The sequence below is a fragment of the Lissotriton vulgaris genome, chromosome 2_2, assembly GCF_964263255.1.
Source record: "Lissotriton vulgaris chromosome 2_2, aLisVul1.2, whole genome shotgun sequence".
Lineage (NCBI taxonomy): Eukaryota > Metazoa > Chordata > Amphibia > Caudata > Salamandridae > Lissotriton > Lissotriton vulgaris.
In genome coordinates, this window is record NC_141688.1 from 310,062,418 (window position 1) to 310,082,397 (window position 19,980).

A 19,980-nucleotide genomic window follows, 5' to 3' on the forward strand; every position below is an offset into this window, starting at 1 on the left:
ATTTTATGCCTTCAGAGCTTTCGCCAGACAGGGCCCCATAGACAAGGCACAGGATCTTAAAAGAGATCCTGGCCTGAATCGGGAGCCAAGGCAGGCTCTTCCTAGCTGCTGTGGCAGAGGAAAAGCTGGGTGCATCAAGCACAAACCTGGCTGCCGCATTTTGGACAGTCTGCAGGCGTTGTATCAGGTCTTTATTGATGCCCGCGTAGAGCGCGTTGCAATAGTCTAGTCGTGAGGCGACTAAGGCAACCACGATCTGGTGCAGGAAGGGACACCTTCCTGCATATAAACATTTATTTCTGCAACGCAGGCACCCTTGCACGTGTCTTGCACTATGGTGCAAGTGTGCCTGCATTGGCACTAGGGAGCTCATTTTAGTGCTAGCGCTAGGGAAAACACAGGGGTGCGTTGTATTGTTGAAATTGTGGCGCATGCCTGCGTTTTGGAAATGTCGGAGCGCAGCGCTGCCAAATTTGGCGCAGCTCTGCACTCTGACATTTCATTGCAAATATGCCCCTCTGTGTGCGGCATTATAGCACAGAATAAATTAAGCTGATCCAAATTGGTCAAAAAGATTTAGTTTAAAGACAAAACTGTTTTCAAAATATAGATTTTAGTAATAGGCAATCAGACTGTACCGAGAGCAAACATTTTTTGTAGCTGTCCATGAACAGCACACACTCCAGAACTCAGCTGGTACAATACCTCTGAAAAAGAATATATCTTTGTCGTACAAAGCTGCACTGGCTCCATCAATTCAAGCCAACCCCGGCTTCCAAGCAGCCTTTACATTTGCAGATGAACCAATTACAATTGTTTGCATTTCTTTCAGGCAGGGGACACCCTGTCAAGAAGGCCGATTTTCGGTTTAGCCGTCGCATGCCCCCCTCTCAAATCCCCCCCCCCCCCCTTTCAGTCAAGATATCTCAACTAACGGAAACCTGCAACAGTTGCCTTTTTTTGGAAGACTGTTTTTGTAAAATTAAAAATGACACGTGTCCACTGCACCCACATGAAGATGGTACATTTTTTTTGTTGCCAATTTTATCTGTATTTATCCATATTTAGTTTGCACTTAGTGTAAAAAATGAAGCTGCAGTGGGTATAGTTCCAAATGTATTTAATCGACAAACGTTTTATCTTGCTTGAATGTCCAATGGGTTTTAGCCAATCACAGTATAATTAGGGCTCCCGGTTTTATGGTATTTATTTTTTGGGCATTTCCTTCAGTATTTATCCATATTTATTTTTTTGCTAATTTTATCTGTATTTAAACATATATATTTTGGGTTTGGTGAAAAAATGAATCTGAAATGAGTATATTTCCACATTTATTTGTCTGATAAATATGCTCTCATGCCTGAAGGACTGACCGTTTTCAGTGATATAAACACACTTAGATGATAAAATATGCACAGACGTGATATTAAAATGTGCATGCTTTCTTATACAAGCATATATATATTGCTGTTTAAGGCTCTTCACTAAAATTCTCTTATTGTTTTAACCCTCTTTCTTTTAGATCGACAGAGCTATTGGCCTGGTAGTCATGATTGATAGCATTTAGAATCGCTCAAAAAATAACCCAAATATCCGTTTTTATCCACATTTTAAAATAAATACAGACAGGAAAATAAATGTTTTCTGTCTGTATGTATCTGTAAAAATCAGTAAAAACGGAAAACAGGGAGCCCTAAGTATAATACAGTCTTAGGAAATCATTTGTATTGCAGACATTTAAACCACTGAACTGCTGCAGTTATTTCAGCTGCATTAACAAATCTTTGTAATTTTTGTAGCTTTCCTGCCTGTCAATCTGCACAGCTGTTGGCCTAGGACTCATGATCGACAGTAATGAGAATCGTCCAAAATAAAACCTATTTTCCATATTTATCCATATTAAAAATTAAGTACAGTCAGGAAAATAGATGAATTTCTGTCTGTTTTCATCTGTAAAAATCAGTAAAAACTGAAAACACGGAGCCTTACTTATAACTCAAAGGAATCTATAAACCCAGAGACAAAGAGACTCTGGAGTGTGAATCCATTGTAGATTCACCTGCTGTGCATTGATCCGGCCTCTAGTGGTTGGGGGTGCATATGTTCACCAAGAGGGTGGTGCGGAATGGATCACTTCTCACAGAATGGGTGATCCAGGCATTTGAAGATCTGAAGAGGATCCTTCACCCAACCAGGGCACCTGCCCGAGTACAAGGGTTTGTAGTGTTTGACACGTATGAGCCCACCGAATAAACCAATCACTATAGGACTTTTTAAAGGGATGCCTCTGTAGCGCCAATCACACACCGCAGAACAGTTAGAGAACTACGTGTGGTACCAGCCCGTGAATCTTCGTACAGGTCCCCTTGTAGAATGTGTTTCTATGAAGACACCGAAGATTCAGGTCTACGGTGGTGTGTCTTGTAATGAGAGTACAGAAGTTCCAGATTTGGCAAGAAGTTTAGGCTTATCCTAAGAAGATTTTGTAGTCACTTTATGTAGTAGGTCTACTGAAGTGCACCCAGATAAGAATAACCATTTCAGAAAGAAAATCTAACTATTTTGTGCCTTGGAGTGTGTTTGTAGAGAGTGGTGATTACCAACTGTAGATTGCTGGAGAGTGCAGTGTCTACAGCTCTGTTGCACCGTCAGATAGACGGTTACCAGCCTCCAAGAGCACAGCGTTATTGGCCAATGGTGCTTGAAGTAGATGGGAAAATAGAGTGTTGCCTATCCTTGGTGCCATGGTGCTGGTAGGGAGGAGGACGAAAGAGCAGGCAAGCGAACGCAAAGGGGAATATTCTGCCCTCCACGTTTCAAAGAAGGTGGGGTGCGACCTGGATGCATCAGCTGTCCACAGCCCCGCATGATTGTACGGGTCCGGGGTCTCTGGATTCGAGAGTACAGACTTTGCCAACTCATTGACTTCTGCGCAAATCTTCATGAGGGTCTAGTGTGGTGTTCTAATATTACTTGTAAACTGTGTGTTCATCCAAACATGCCTAATCTCTGTCGCTTAGAGTTACAAGCGTTGGAGGTGTAACGGAATTCAAGGCATACCACAGGTATTTCCACTGTGTAAGGGCTGACACCAGGGGTAGTTCAAATCTCTACTACCAGGAGGAATGCGGAATAGCCAACACCAGGACATCCCTTGTTCTGGTGCGCAGCGTAACCTGCCCCAAGTAACTTTTTGCAATGAAGGTGTCTCATCGCTAGGGTAAAAAGACCCATATTTTCCAGCCTGAGATTGTGATAGGTGCACTCATTGGGTATTGCTCATTGGGCTTTGCTTGTTGGGTGTTGCTCATTGGTTATTGCACATTGGGTATTGCTCAATAGGCATTGCTCGTTGGGTGTTGCTCTTTGGGTGTTGCTCTTTGGGTGTTGCTCATTGGGCATTGCTCGATGGGCATTGCTCGATGGGCATTGCTCGATGGGCATTGCTCGATGGGCATTGCTCAATGGGCTTTGCTCGATGGGCTTTGCTCGATGGGCATTGCTCGATGGGCATTGCTCTATGGGCATTGCTCGATGGGCATTGCTCTTTGGGTGTTGCTCGTTGGGTGTTGCTCAGTGGGTATTGCTCAATAGGCATTGCTCGATGGGCGTTGCTCGTTGGGTGTTGCTCGTTGGGTGTTGCTCGTTGGGTGTTGCTCTTTGGGTGTTGCTCGTTGGGTGTTGCTCATTGGGTATTGCTCATTGGGTATTGCTCATCTACTTATTCCACTGGATGGTACCTTTAGATACTGTCAGAGCAGGTGGATGTGTTTGGAATATTAGTGGTGAGTGCGTGATCTTTGTACACTATGAGAAAGACGCATGTGTGATCCACGTACTCTACTGGATGGTACCTTTGGATACGTCTAGAGCAAGTGTGGGACCAATGCAAAATGGATATGTGGGGAACAGTAGAGGTGAGTTCGTGGTCTACTCACAATATGAGGAATACACAAGTGTGTGTACCACATACTCTACCGAATGTTACCTTTGGCTACGTCTAGAGCAGGTGTTGGGCCTTTACTCAATGGGTGTGTTTGGATTACTACGGGTGAGCGTATGGTCTACGTACACTACGGGTAAGACACGAATGTGTGTTCCAAGTACTCTACTGGATGGTACCTTTGAATACGTCTAGAGCAGGTACGCTCAATGGATGTGTTTGGATTATTACTGGTGAGCGCGAGGTCTACGTACACTATGAGAAAGACACAAGTGTGTGTTCCATGTACTCCACTGGATGGTACCTGTGGATAAATCCAGAGTAGGTCGCTGCCAACACTAAATGGATGTGTTGGGAATAGTAGGGGTAGGCATGTGAACGGTGTAACCAATTGAATGGGATTTCTTCCATATTTGGGTTTGTGCCTATCCCTTTGTTTCTGTGTGTGCAACCTTAGTTGCGACTGCTGTGAATAAAACAGATGCATATATGTGTTTTATCCACACTATCGGATGTGCCATAATAGGACCAAGGGCGTGTGCACATGCATAATTTTTTGGCATTTGTGGACTTGTTGAAGATCAGTGTGTTGTTTATTTATAGAATATTGGGACAGATACAGACGGGACTGTATTTTGTGAACATTTTGGTGAAGCATGTGTTTGGTAATAGCATGAATGTGTGAGTCATTAAACATATTCAGTTGGTGTCTGAGTGAATAACTGGGCTGTGTTCATGTGGATAGGGTTGTTGTGCATGCGCTGGATAAACTTGGGCACACTATTATATATGGATGGAGCAGTTGAACGTTTTGCCAGTGAATGCACTCACGATACATTAATGAGAATGGAGTGGCAGGCATCCTGGCATACACAACTAGTTAGAGGTGTGTGGATTAGTAGTGGGTGAATCTGTGATCAGACAGGTTGTACTGGTGGTCTGACTCCTTTGAGCAAATTGAGTGGGGGCACAGCAGGTGATCCTGTGGAGTGTTTAGTGCACTGCAAATGTTTGTTGCAGTGATTACCTTGTGTGCACAACTGAATGGCATTTTGGGTATTTAACACCTTAGCTGCGTGTAAACATTTCTCCCCAGTGCTGCGCTGTCTATTAGAACTAGTGCTGAATGGACGTTCAATGGTCGTGCGCAGCACTGGGGAGGTAGCGCTGCTGACGACCATTGGCCGTCAGCAGCACTTAAGGGGTTAAAGCAATGAGTTTTGTCTACATAAACCACGTGGTTAGGGCAGTTGGCCAGAGTAGTGAAGGATATACCTAGTGGGAAAACTGGGGGTGAGTTTGTGTGCTCTTTTGACACACTTAGAATGTGATCTTTGAGCAAACTATGGCACAAAATGTTGTCTATGTACTGTACTGGAATTGGGTTTTTGTGCAAACCACGGGTGAACGTGTGTTCTCTGAACACCATTGTACTCACATCTTGGTATACTGCTGGAAAAGATTGTGTTAAGTCTTTCTGCTAACACTACATTTGCTCTCTCCCAGTTTCCTTTCCATACAGACCCCTCATTTACAACTTTGAATGTTGCTAACGTTTCCTTCTTTGACCAATCCAGGTGCAGAGTCCTTCGGCCTCTTCTCTTGCATCATTAATGGGGAAGAGAGAGAACAAACTCACCGCGCAGTCTTCAGGTGAGTGCCCGGTTATTGCTCAGGTCTTCACCCAGTATGAGAACCATGTCATGAATCTGAGACAAGCAAAGCCCTGGAAGATGACCATGGCCTGGAACCTCAGCTCTGGGAAGAACCATCGCTTGTAAATAATGATTCCCGGGCTGGAGCCTGCTGCACTCGGTCACTCGTTCACTAGATTGATTCAGGGCACACTTTACACTCACTAAGGAAGAATGTACTACTACACGTACCCCTGCTTCCGCCAAGCCTTCTGCTTCACATGAAGGATCCCAGCAGATGTCAACAATGGATCAAAATGGGAACATGTCTTGATGTTCTATACCATTTTTGTAGACCCTTTGCATCAGAGGAACAATTCTTGAAATCCTGCAGAAGGTTCCTCTTCTCAAAAGCACATAGATGTAGAGTCTTGACTAGGTAGTTATTTATCTTTGCCGTTTTTCTCAGCACAAACATGACCCAGCTGAGTACTCTGGAAATGCACAAATTCACACTGCATACTAGCAGTTTACATAAACACAGTTACAAAGAGGAACACATAAGAATAACAAGAACAACAAAAATAGACTTCATAGTATCTGCAAAATTATATATGTTACAATAAAAGTTTCATAGCAAACGGTTTCCTGAGATCTAACTAGAGCATTTCTAGTTCTTTAGTTTTGTGTGAGGCATCCTTGAGCATTCGTGAGGTGTAGGCTCTGATGAGCATTCGTAAGGTGTAGGCTCTGATGAGTATTCGTGAGGTGTAGGCTCTGATGAGCATTCGTAAGGTGTAGGCTCTGATGAGCATTCGTGAGGTGTAGGCTCTGATGAGTATTCGTGAGGTGTAGGCTCTGATGAGCATTCGTAAGGTGTAGGCTCTGATGAGCATTCATGAGGTGTAGGCTCTGATGAGTATTCGTGAGGTGTAGGCTCTGATGAGCATTCGTAAGGTGTAGGCTCTGATGAGCGTTTGTGAGGTGTAGGGTCTGATGAGTGTTTGTGAGGTGTAGGCTCTGATGAGCATTCGTGAGGTGTAGGCTCTGATGAGTATTCGTGAGGTGTAGGCTCTGATGAGCATTCGTAAGGTGTAGGCTCTGATGAGCGTTTGTGAGGTGTAGGGTCTGATGAGTGTTTGTGAGGTGTAGGCTCTGATGAGCATTCGTGAGGTGTAGGCTCTGATGAGCATTCGTGAGGTGTAGGCTCTGATGAGCATTCGTGAGGTGTAGGCTCTGATGAGTATTCGTGAGGTGTAGGCTCTGATGAGTATTCGTGAGGTGTAGGCTCTGATGAGTATTCGTGAGGTGTAGGCTCTGATGAGCATTCGTGAGGTGTAGGCTCTGATGAGCATTTGTGAGGTGTAGGGTCTGATGAGTGTTTGTGAGGTGTAGGTGGAATGTAGCCTGATCTGCTCTCTGCACAGGCTAGACTTTCCCCACACAGTGACTGACAACATGGCCGCCACTATGTAGAAAGATTGATGGTCCCACTCGTAGGCTGGACTGGGCTGGTGGATCCGTCAACGGCCTGGCAGAGTAGGGTCCTCTCATCGATCAGGCGTCCATCGCCATGTCCCCTAGCCATGATAGCAGTATGGTACAACCACCAGGGACGTTTGTGGTGAAACCCCATGCAAAAGGACCCATGTCTCGTAGCATCATGTCTTAGCTTCTGTTGGTATCAAGAGACGACTTGTGACGTGGACCACAGTGTCCACCCGCTGGTACCCTGCCTGATTCTCTCACTGCTGCTCTCGCCCACACTCTCCAGGTTCATCCCCCGCCACGATGACGAGTTGGAGTTGGAGGTGGACGACCCACTTCTGGTGGAGGTGCAGGCTGAAGACTTTTGGTACGAAGCCTTCAACATGAGGACGGGCAACCGGGGCATCTTTCCTGCATACTACGCCATTGAAGTCACCAAGGAGCAAGATCAAATGACAGGTACTGAGCTGCTTTCCATGAATTGCTGTCCACAGAAATATAAGATGTACAAAACTAGCAAGCTTGCTTATGGAACCACACCTTTCCATTAGAAGCCGGCCGTCCATCTTACACTGGGATATTCTTCACGAGAAGCCCAAGTGAAGTGCATATTTTTGAGAATAGTAAACAAGGAGAAGAGGTTTCGTCACATATTCGACAAATATCCCTATAATTAATCACATATTTTGTCAGAAACCTTAACATGGATGATACTGGTGGCATTAATACAATTCACTTGATTGTCTTAATGGTACTGAATAAACATTTCCCCCTTCTGATGTCCCCCATTGCATTAAATTGAAGAGTGTTCTAACCCAATATGGCCCCTCCACAAGAATTTAGGGTATTTGTAAAATCATTTATAAACCACTTAACAACGAAGGGGCTGATTTATATGTTGGTGGTAAGGATACTCCACCACAACTATGACGGAGCATCCTCGCGGCTGATGTAATGGTCTGCCAGCCCAATTCAGATGTGGGAGGACCATAGGTTTGGCCATGGTGGCTTCTACTCCGTCACCCCCATAGCCAAACCGGCTCGTAAGGGCTGTCGGAAAAATTAATGTATGTCGGCCCTCCCAATCACAGTGGGCGGACATATACCTGTTTTTTTAGTGTCTGTCGTGGTCAGGCAAACCCTGACGGTGAGGGACAATGAAATGCTTATAATGCTCCTGTGGCATGGGCAGCAATACATTTTTTTAATTTTCATTAAAAAAAATCCAGTTTGTTTTCTTTTTGAAAATAAAAAGGGAAAACTGTTGTGTGCATAGCTTCATCAGCATATCACAGCCCTGCACCAGGGAACTGCATTGGCAGTAACCGCCATGACGGCGCTTCCTACCAATGCATTATAAATGACCGCCTGCTTCGCAGTCATTTATTTATAAATGTGGCAGCCGGTCCCACCACCAGGGGGATGGAGTAATTCACTCCGTTCCCCTGGTGGATCACGGGCTGGCCGTCCCATAAATAAATCGGCCCCTAAGTATACAACTATGAGACGCTTTGACCAGCATCTCTGAAGACAAGCAACTGATCAGTACCATTCAGAGCCCCCAATAGGGATTTCTAGGAGGTAGACATGTATAGTTTACTCCTCCATGGTTGTCCCAAGTGTCGCGAACACCGCCATTTGTGGTGTGAAGGAGGCGTCTTTGTAGAGTGTAAATATATCAAGGAGAAGACGCTTCATCTGGAGAGCTGCTTCTGCCACATGAAAGAGATCTTTCAGCAGAAGTGTGTGGATCTGCGGAGGGTCATTGTACACTCGGGACAGTGCCGCTAACTCAGTCATTGTACAGGAAACTCTCTTACTCCTGGAACTATTGGAGGTATCAGGCCACCTTTTTGTCCACAACTAAAAATGTCAGCAGCCTCTTCCAAGGCAGGTTGTACATCCAAACTGTGCATGAGCAGAGCTGTGAGGTCTTCTCTTAGAAAGTGAATATTCTGTGGCAAACCACAACAAAGGCAATGTTTATGTACATCCGTCTTGGAAATTAAAGTGTGCACCTGCTCCCCTCTGTGGTTTGTGGTCTTCAGTGCAATTTGTGGTGCTGTTTTGGTCAGAGTCAGCACTGCTGATAATTTTCCAGTAGATGTTCATGTGCAGGACGCTAAGCGGCCAATCACATGCCTCCCTTCGTGTACCGCCCTTTTACCCGTAGTCGTGTGGGCGGGTACAGACTCAGATTGTGAGGCTCCCACAGTTGGCTGTTCATGTACTAGAAGATCAGCAGTCTAGGAAGGGAGACATAGGGGCATAATTACAAGGAGGTAGCGCCACTAGAACGTTACTTTTTGGGACATTCTGTTGGCCTTAAGTCCTTCACCTTATGCCACCTTGTAAATAATGCCCATATTCACGCACCACTTCGCGTGAACGGGGCAGGTAATGGTTATTGCAGTAGGTGTTCTGCCTCAACACCCATTGCTTTTTGGAGCTGCCTCCTATTTATAAGGTCTGGGGTAGCACCGAAAAGAAGGCTGGGAAACACCTGGTCTTAAGCAAGAGATACACGGAGAGATGTTTTATTTCTCCTCATATATTGCTCTTTCCAGGTGAGCTGCACTCTGCTGCATACATAGAAATAGCAAATCACCTGTTAAGATTGTTTATGTGCCGGAAGGGGCCCCTTCCTGCACATAAGCAATTGCAAAACGGCGCTTGGGTGCCCGCGCTGGCTCTAGGCAGCTTTTTTAGCGCCAGCGCTAGGGGTACCGAAGGGGTGCACCGCATTCTTGTGAATACAGTGCATCCCTAGGGTTTGAACCTATCACAGCGCAGCATTTCTCCTTTTGGAGTAACACCACGCACCGCCACCTTATTGTAAATATATCCCATGAATTTTCGCCTGCAAAAGTTTTTTTTCAGAGAAGGAATAGGCTACCTCATATTCCAAGGACTGTTCTACAAACCCCTGAAGATACTCTTCCAAATATTGTGATTATCCAGCCCTCTGTGCGGTTGCATATATTGATATTCTTTTGATGGATGCCTTAGTTCTTGACTGTTTAGAGTTTGGGCTTTGCCAGCATTTCATGGAAATTTTATAAAATCCAGTGAATAATCCTGGGATAAGCATGAGTGATGCACACGTTTCTATATGGGCACGTCTGCTTTACACTATGGTCTTCTCACCTCTCTCTTGCAGCGACAGTAAAGAGCAGCGATTGGGTCGAGAAGTTCCGTGTGAAGTTTTTGGGCTCCGTGCAAGTTCCGTATCACAAGGGGAATGACGTGATGTGTGCCGCGATGCAGAAGGTAATAACTAAGGATGCAAGGTAGGACATGAGCCCTGCAGGATAGATGAAGTCTTTGGGGTGCCTACAGGGTCAGGGTGGGGCAATGCAGGGCCTGGCCTATGGTGCCAGTGACGGTAGGACCGCACACTCTATGCCATTCACTTGAGTGTCGCTGGAGAGCTGACGGCCTTCTGCATGAGCGGTGCCTGCCCTACAGTGTGATCCCCACCTCATGCCATACACTGCATTCACAGCATTAAGGCAGCACCTTCGCTAGGGTGTCAGCACTGACACAACAGCAGCCACCGTTATCCTGCTTTACTGTATGAGCCTGTACGAAAAAAACACGAGCAGCAGCTCCTCTGCTTAGTGCCTGCATTAGGATAGCGCCTGTGCTAGTCCAGTCTGCTGTATCAGCATTAGGATAGTGCCTGTGCTAGTCCTGCCCTGCAGTGTCAGCATTAGAATAGCGCCTGTGATAGTCCTGCCCTGCAGTGTCAGCATTAGGATAGCGCCTGTGCTAGTCCCGCCTGCAGTGTCAGCCTTAGAATAGCGCCTGTGCTAGTCCTGCCCTGCAGTGTCTGCATTAGAATAGCACCCGTGCTAGTCCTGCCCTGCAGTGTCAGCATTAGGATAGCGCCTGTGCTAGTCCTGCCTGCAGTGTCAGCCTTAGAATAGCGCCTGTGCTAGTCCTGCCCTGCAGTGTCCGCATTAGAATAGCACCCGTGCTAGTCCTGCCCTGCAGTGTCAGCATTAGGATAGCGCCTGTGCTAGTCCTGCCTGCAGTGTCAGCCTTAGAATAGCGCCTGTGCTAGTCCTGCCCTGCAGTGTCCGCATTAGAATAGCACCCGTGCTAGTCCTGCCCTGCAGTGTCAGCATTAGGATAGCGCCTGTGCTAGTCCTGCCTGCAGTGTCAGCCTTAGAATAGCGCCTGTGCTAGTCCTGCCCTGCAGTGTCAGCATTAGGATAGCGCCTGTGCTAGTCCTGCCTGCAGTGTCAGCCTTAGAATAGCGCCTGTGCTAGTCCTGCCCTGCAGTGTCCGCATTAGAATAGCACCCGTGCTAGTCCTGCCCTGCAGTGTCAGCATTAGGATAGCGCCTGTGCTAGTCCTGCCTGCAGTGTCAGCCTTAGAATAGCGCCTGTGCTAGTCCTGCCCTGCAGTGTCCGCATTAGAATAGCACCCGTGCTAGTCCTGCCCTGCAGTGTCAGCATTAGGATAGCGCATGTGCTAGTCCTGCCCTGCAGTGTCAGCATTAGAATAGCGCCTGTGCAAGTCCTGCAGTGTCAGCATTAGGATAGCACCCGTGCTAGTCCTGCCCTGCAGTGTCAGTATTAGGATAGTGCCTGTGCTAGTCCTGCCCTGCAGTGTCAGCATTAGGATAGTGCCTGTGCTAGTCCTGCCCTGCAGTGTCAGCATTAGGATAGTGCCTGTGCTAGTCCTGCCCTGCAGTGTCAGCATTAGGATAGCACCTGTGCTAGTCCTGCCCGCAGTGTCCGCATTAGAATAGCACCCGTGCTAGTCCTGCCCTGCAGTGTCAGCATTAGGATAGCGCATGTGCTAGTCCTGCCCTGCAGTGTCAGCATTAGAATAGCGCCTGTGCAAGTCCTGCAGTGTCAGCATTAGGATAGCACCCGTGCTAGTCCTGCCCTGCAGTGTCAGCATTAGGATAGTGCCTGTGCTAGTCCTGCCCTGCAGTGTCAGCATTAGGATAGGGCCTGTGCTAGTCCTGCCCTGCAGTGTCAGCATTAGGATAGTGCCTGTGCTAGTCCTGCCCTGCAGTGTCAGCATTAGGATAGTGCCTGTGCTAGTCCTGCCCTGCGGTGTCAGCATTAGGATAGCACCCGTGCTAGTCCTGCCCTGCAGTGTCAGCATTAGGATAGCGCCTGTGCTAGTCCTGCCTGCAGTGTCAGCCTTAGAATAGCGCCTGTGCTAGTCCTGCCCTGCAGTGTCAGCATTAGAATAGCGCCTGTGCAAGTCCTGCAGTGTCAGCATTAGGATAGCACCCGTGCTAGTCCTGCCCTGCAGTGTCAGCATTAGGATAGTGCCTGTGCTAGTCCTGCCCTGCAGTGTCAGCATTAGGATAGGGCCTGTGCTAGTCCTGCCCTGCAGTGTCAGCATTAGGATAGTGCCTGTGCTAGTCCTGCCCTGCAGTGTCAGCATTAGGATAGTGCCTGTGCTAGTCCTGCCCTGCAGTGTCAGCATTAGGATAGCACCCGTGCTAGTCCTGCCCTGCAGTGTCAGCATTAGGATAGTGCCTGTGCTAGTCCTTCCCTGTGTCAGCAGTAGAATAGCACCCGTGCTAGTCCTGCCCTGCAGTGTCAGCATTAGGATAGTGCCTGTGCTAGTCCTTCCCTGTGTCAGCAGTAGAATAGCGCCTGTGCTAGTCCAGTCTGCAGTATCAGCATTAGGATAGTGCCTGTGCTAGTCCTGCCCTGTGTCAGCATTAGGATAGCACCCGTGCTAGTCCTGCCCTGCAGTGTCAGCATTAGGATAGTGCCTGTGCTAGTCCTTCCCTGTGTCAGCAGTAGAATAGCGCCTGTGCTAGTCCAGTCTGCAGTATCAGCATTAGGATAGTGCCTGTGTTAGTCCTGCCCTGTGTCAGCATTAGGATAGCGCCTGTGCTAGTCCTGCCCTGCAGTGTCAGTATTAGGATAGTGCCTGTGCTAGTCCTGCCCTGCAGTGTCAGCATTAGGATAGTGTCTTTGCCAGTTTTGCAGTTCAGCACTAGCATATGCACAGTTCCTGCCATATCTTTGGGCATTATTGTATTAGGATAGTGCCTGCTCTTGTCTACTTCTACACTGTGAGTATTAGAACAGCTCCTTCCATACATTTGTCCTGCGTAGTGAATACTAGTGCATCACTTGCTCTAGTCCTGCCCTGCAGTGTCAGCATTAGGATAGTGCCTGTGCTAGTCCTGCCTGCAGTGTCAGCATTAGGATAGTGCCTGTGCTAGTCCTGCCCTGCAGTGTCAGTATTAGGATAGTGCCTGTGCTAGTCCTGCCCTGCAGTGTCAGCATTAGGATAGTGTCTTTGCCAGTTTTGCAGTTCAGCACTAGCATATGCACAGTTCCTGCCATATCTTTGGGCATTATTGTATTAGGATAGTGCCTGCTCTTGTCTACTTCTACACTGTGAGTATTAGAACAGCTCCTTCCATACATTTGTCCTGCGTAGTGAATACTAGTGCATCACTTGCTCTAGTCCTGCCCTGCAGTGTCAGCATTAGGATAGTGCCTGTGCTAGTCCTGCCTGCAGTGTCAGCATTAGGATAGTGCCTGTGCTAGTCCTGCCCTGCAGTGTCAGTATTAGGATAGTGCCTGTGCTAGTCCTGCCCTGCAGTGTCAGCATTAGGATAGTGTCTTTGCCAGTTTTGCAGTTCAGCACTAGCATATGCACAGTTCCTGCCATATCTTTGGGCATTATTGTATTAGGATAGTGCCTGCTCTTGTCTACTTCTACACTGTGAGTATTAGAACAGCTCCTTCCATACATTTGTCCTGCGTAGTGAATACTAGTGCATCACTTGCTCTAGTCCTGCCCTGCAGTGTCAGCATTAGGATAGTGCCTGTGCTAGTCCTGCCCTGCAGTGTCAGCATTAGGATAGTGCCTGTGCTAGTCCTTCCCTGCAGTGTCAGCATTAGGATAGTGCCTGTGCTAGTCCTGCCCTGCAGTGTCAGTATTAGGATAGTGCCTGTGCTAGTCCTGCCCTGCAGTGTCAGCATTAGGATAGTGTCTTTGCCAGTTTTGCAGTTCAGCACTAGCATATGCACAGTTCCTGCCATATCTTTGGGCATTATTGTATTAGGATAGTGCCTGCTCTTGTCTACTTCTACACTGTGAGTATTAGAACAGCTCCTTCCATACATTTGTCCTGCGTAGTGAATACTAGTGCATCACTTGCTCTAGTCCTGCCCTGCAGTGTCAGCATTAGGATAGTGCCTGTGCTAGTCCTGCCCTGCAGTGTCAGCATTAGGATAGTGCCTGTGCTAGTCCTTCCCTGCAGTGTCAGCATTAGGATAGTGCCTGTGCTAGTCCTTCCCTGTGTCAGCAGTAGAATAGCGCCTGTGCTAGTCCAGTCTGCAGTGTCAGCATTAGGATAGTGCCTGTGCTAGTCCTGCCCTGCAGTGTCAGCATTAGGATAGCACCCGTGCTAGTCCTGCCCTGCAGTGTCAGCATTAGGATAGTGCCTGTGCTAGTCCTTCCCTGTGTCAGCAGTAGAATAGCGCCTGTGCTAGTCCAGTCTGCAGTATCAGCATTAGGATAGTGCCTGTGCTAGTCCTGCCCTGTGTCAGCATTAGGATAGCACCCGTGCTAGTCCTGCCCTGCAGTGTCAGCATTAGGATAGTGCCTGTGCTAGTCCTTCCCTGTGTCAGCAGTAGAATAGCGCCTGTGCTAGTCCAGTCTGCAGTATCAGCATTAGGATAGTGCCTGTGCTAGTCCTGCCCTGTGTCAGCATTAGGATAGCGCCTGTGCTAGTCCTGCCTGCAGTGTCAGCATTAGGATAGTGCCTGTGCTAGTCCTGCCCTGCAGTGTCAGTATTAGGATAGTGCCTGTGCTAGTCCTGCCCTGCAGTGTCAGCATTAGGATAGTGTCTTTGCCAGTTTTGCAGTTCAGCACTAGCATATGCACAGTTCCTGCCATATCTTTGGGCATTATTGTATTAGGATAGTGCCTGCTCTTGTCTACTTCTACACTGTGAGTATTAGAACAGCTCCTTCCATACATTTGTCCTGCGTAGTGAGTACTAGTGCCTCACTTGCTCTAGGGCTGCTCTACAGTGCCTGCATACGGACGGAACCTCCCATGCCTCACTGTGCGATGTCAGCATTAGGACAGTGGTTTCTCCAGTCCTGTTCTGCAATCTCTGTATTCGGACAGGAGCTCCTATGGCAAACTGTGCAGTGTCAGATTTAGAACAGCCCTTGCCCTTCTATGCTCCATCACCATTAGCGAAGAACTTGATCTAGTCCTCCCTTCTAGTGCCAGCTTTAGGACAGCAACGCCTATGCCCCTCTGTGCAGTGTCAGATTTCGGACAGTCCTTGTTCTAGTCTTGCCCTGTAGTGCCTGCATTAGGACAGATCCTGCTGTGTCCTTCTGTGTAGTGTGTGATTTAGGACAGCCCTTGCTCTATTCCTGCTCTGTAGTGCCTGCATTAGGACAGCTCCTGCCGTGCCCTACTGTGTAGTGTCAGATTTAGGACAGCCCTTGCTCTGCTCCTGCCCTGTCGTGCCTGCATTAGGACAGCTCCTGCAATGCCCTTCTGTGCTCTGTCAGCATTAGCAAAGCACTTGATCTAGTCCTCCCTTCTACTGCCAGCTTTAGGACAGCACCTCCCATGCCCTACTGCGTAACATCTGCATTAAGACAGCACAGGCCCAACTCCTGCCCTCAACGCCTACAATAGGAATTCGGTCCGCACATGCTTTTTGACTAGGTTTGCACTGTAAATATACCACTTTAATACAGGGGCCCGTTCTTCCTTGCACCGCCTGTATTAGGATAGTATCTCTCATGCACTGTAGTGTGAGCGTTTAAACAGTACCTGATGTAACTGCTTTATTGCTGCCCCGTATATGTATAAGAACAAGGGGATGGATAGAAGGCTTGCGTTGGTCTCAGCCACTGGTGATTGCTCTGAGCCATGTTCCATTTCATCATGTTTCACCCACTCTGCCACTCTAAACAGAGGCCTGTCCATCTCCCATACACCCTCCCCTCCCCCTAGAGCCTGTGCTTCTTGCCCCTATTGCTTCAGTGTGTCACTTAAGTTATCTGGTCTCACCTGGCCTAGAGTCTGTGCTTCTTGCCCCTATTGCCTCAGTGTATCTCTCATACCTTTGCTGCATATACTCTGGCCTCGTCTCTGCTAGATCCCACCCCCCTTGCTCATATTGCTTCAGTGTATCTCTCATACCTATGCTGCATATACTCTGGCCTCGTCTGTGCTGGACCCTACCCTCCTTGCCCATATTGCTTCAGAGTGTCGCACAGGTACGCTGGTCTCACCACCCATAGAGTCTGTGCTTCTTGCCCCTATTGCTTCAGTGTATCTCTCATACCTATGCTGCATATACTCTGGCCTCGTCTGTGCTGGACCCTACCCTCCTTGCCCATATTGCTTCAGTGTGTCGCTCAAGGACGCTGGTCTCACCACCCATAGAGTCTGTGCTTCTTGCTCATATTGCTTCAGTGTGTCGCTCAGGTACGCTGGTCTCACCACCCATAGAGTCTGTGCTTCTTGCTCATATTGCTTCAGTGTGTCGCTCAGGTATGCTGGTCTCACCACCCATAGAGTCTGTGCTTCTTGCTCTTATTGCTTCAGTGTGTCGCTCAGGTACGCTGGTCTCACCACCCATAGAGTCTGTGCTTCTTGCTCATATTGCTTCTGTGTCGCTGAAGTACGCTGACCTCGCCTCCCCAAGAGTCTGTGCTTCTTGCTCATATTGCTTCAGTGTGTCGCTCAGGTACGCTGGTCTCACCACCCATAGAGTCTGTGCTTCTTGCCCATAATGTTTCTGTGTGTCGCTCAAGTACGCTGGCCTCACCCCCCCCTAGAGTCTGTGCTTCTTGCTCATATTGCTTCTGTGTGTCGCTCAAGTACGCTGGCCTCGCCTCCCCAAGAGTCTGTGCTTTGTGGTCATATTGCTTCAGTGTGTCGCTCAGGTACGCTGGTCTCACCACCCATAGAATCTGTGCTTCTTGCCCATATTGCTTCTGTGTGTCGCTCAAGTACGCTGGCCTCACCCCCCCTAGAGTCTGTGCTTCTTGCTCATATTGCTTCTGTGTGTCGCTCAAGTACGCTGGCCTCGCCTCCCCAAGAGTCTGTGCTTTGTGGTCATATTGCTTGAGTGTGTCGCTCAGGTACGCTGGTCTCACCACCCATAGAATCTGTGCTTCTTGCCCATATTGCTTCTGTGTGTCGCTCAAGTACGCTGGCCTCACCCCCCCTAGAGTCTGTGCTTCTTGCTCATATTGCTTCTGTGTGTCGCTCAAGTACGCTGGCCTCGCCTCCCCAAGAGTCTGTGCTTTGTGGTCATATTGCTTGAGTGTGTTGCTCATATACGCTGACCTCGCCTCCCCAAGAGTCTGTGCTTCTTGCTGATATTTCTTCAGTGTGTTGCTCAAGCCTGTGTTGCACACACACAGGCCTCGTCTGTGCTAGACCCTACCCTCCTTGCCCATATTGCTTCAGTGTGTCGCTCAGGTACGCTGGTCTCACCACCCATAGAGTCTGTGCTTCTTGCTCATATTGCTTCAGTGTGTCGCTCAGGTACGCTGGTCTCACCACCCATAGAGTCTGCGCTTCTTGCTCATATTGCTTCAGTGTGTCGCTCAGGTACGCTGGTCTCACCACCCATAGAGTCTGTGCTTCATGCTCATATTGCTTCAATGTGTCGCTCAGGTACGCTGGTCTCACCAACCATAGAGTCTGTGCTTCTTGCTCATAATGCTACAGTGTGTTGCTGAAGTACCCTGTTCTTGCCTCCCATAGAGTCTGTGCTTCTTGCTCGTAGTGTTTCCTTGTCACTCAAGTACGCTGGTCTCGCCTCCACCAGAATCTGTGCTTCTTGCCCCTATTGCTTCAGTATGTCGCTCAAGTACGCTGGTCTTGCCTCCCATAGAGTCTGTGCTTCTTGCTCATATTGCTTCAGTGTCGCTAAAGTACGCTGGTCTCGCCTCCACGAGAATCTGTGCTTCTTGCCCATATTGCTTCTATGTGTCGCTCAAGCCTGTGTTGCATATACGCTGCCTCGTCTCTACTAGACCCTACCCTTCTTGCCCTTATGCTTCAGTCTGTTGTTCAGGCAAGTACTGCATATATGGGAGCCTCGACTCTGCTAGACCCTACCCTCCTTAACCATATTGCTTCAGTGTGTCGCTCAAGCCTGTGTTGCGTACACATGGGCCTCGTCTCGGCTAGGCCCTACCCTCTTTGCCTATATTTCTTCTATGTGTTGTTCAAGCCTGTGTTGCATACACACGGCCTTGAGCTTTGCTATACCTTGTTCTCTTGCCCATATTGCTTCAGTGTGTTGCTGAAGTACGCTGACCTCGCCTCTCCAAGAGTCTGTGCTTCTTGCTCATATTGCTTCTGTGTGTCGCTCATATACGCTGGTCTCACCCCCCCTAGAGTCTGTGCTTCTTGCCCTTATTGCTTCAGTGTATCTCTCATACCTTTGCTGCATATACTCTGGCCTCATCTCTGCTAGATCCCACCCTCCTTGCTCATATTGCTTCAGTGTGTCGCTCAAGCCTGTGTTGCATACATGCTGGCCTCGTCTGTGCTAAACCCTACCCTCCTTGCCCATATTGCTTCAGTGTGTCGCTCAGGTACGCTGGTCTCACCATCCATAGAGTCTGTGCTTCTTGCTCATATTGCTTCAGTGTGTCGCTCCAGTATGCTTGCCTCGCTTATCCTAGAGTCTGTGCTTCCTGCTCGTATTGCTTCAGTGTGTCGCTCAAGCACGCTGGCCTCGCCTCCCCTTGAGTCTGTGCTTCTTGCCCACACTGCTGCAGTGTGTCGCTCAAGCCTGTATTGCACACATATGGGCATTGTCTCTGCTAGACCCTACCCTTCTTGCCCTTATTGCTTCTGTGTGTTGCTCAAGTACGCTGGCCTCACCACCCCCCCCCCAAAGTCTGTGCTTCTTGTCCATATTGCTTCTGTGTCGCGCTCAAGTACGCTGGCCTCACCCCCCCTAGAGTCTGTGCTTCTTGCTCATATTGCTTCTGTGTGTCGCTCAAGTACGCTGGCCTCACCTCCCCAAGAGTCTGTGCTTTGTGGTCATATTGCTTCAGTGTGTCGCTCAGGTACGCTGGTCTCACCACCCATAGAATCTGTGCTTCTTGCCCATATTGCTTCAGTGTGTCGCTCATATACGCTGACCTCGCCTCCCCAAGAGTCTGTGCTTCTTGCCCCTATTCCTTCAGTGTGTCGCTCATATACGCTGACCTCGCCTCCCCAAGAGTCTGTGCTTCTTGCCCCTATTCCTTCAGTGTGTCGCTCATATACGCTGACCTCGCCTCCCCAAGAGTCTGTGCTTCTTGCTGATATTTCTTCAGTGTGTTGCTCAAGCCTGTGTTGCACACACACGGGCCTCGTCTGTGCTAGACCCTACCCTTCTTGCCCATATTGCTTCTGTGTGTTGCTCGAGTATGCTGGCCTCGCTTATCCTAGAGTCAGTGCTGTTTGCCCACATTGCTTCAGTGTGTCGCTCAAGTACGCTGGCCTCGCCTCCCCAAGAGTCTGTGCTTCTTGCTCATATTGCTTCAGTGTGTCGCTGAAGTACGCTGGCCTCGCCTCCCCAAGAGTCTGTGCTTCTTGCTCATATTGCTTCAGTGTGTCGCTGAAGTACGCTGGCCTCTCCTCCCCAAGAGTCTGTGCTTCCTGCTCATATTGCTTCAGTGTGTCGCTCAAGTACGCTGGCCTCGCCTCCCCAAGAGTCTGTGCTTCTTGCTCATATTGCTTCAGTGTGTCACTCAAGCCTGTGTTGCATACACGCGGGCCTCGTCTCGGCTTTACCTTCTCCTCTTTCCTAGACTCCACTTTAGTGAGACCCACAAGCCTGTGCTGTGTCTATGGGTGCTTAGGCTCGACCGCTTTAGTTGACTTCACAAACCAGATATATGTCAGAGGTAATAACCAGCCGGTGTCCTT

General features: G+C 48.5%; 1 protein-coding gene across 3 annotated transcripts in view; it reads left to right on the forward strand.

The window, feature by feature from the left end:
• The window catches only part of MAPK8IP1 (mitogen-activated protein kinase 8 interacting protein 1), a 396,070-nt gene that overhangs the window by 310,144 nt on the left and 65,946 nt on the right, over positions 1–19,980 (forward strand). For all 3 annotated transcript variants that reach the window (XM_086959641.1, XM_086959645.1, XM_086959642.1), the window contains exons 6-8: positions 5,521–5,596; positions 7,352–7,524; positions 10,226–10,335. In XM_086959641.1, coding sequence (XP_086815767.1) covers positions 5,521–5,596; positions 7,352–7,524; positions 10,226–10,335 — 359 coding nt within the window. The remainder of the gene's footprint in view (positions 1–5,520; positions 5,597–7,351; positions 7,525–10,225; positions 10,336–19,980) is intronic.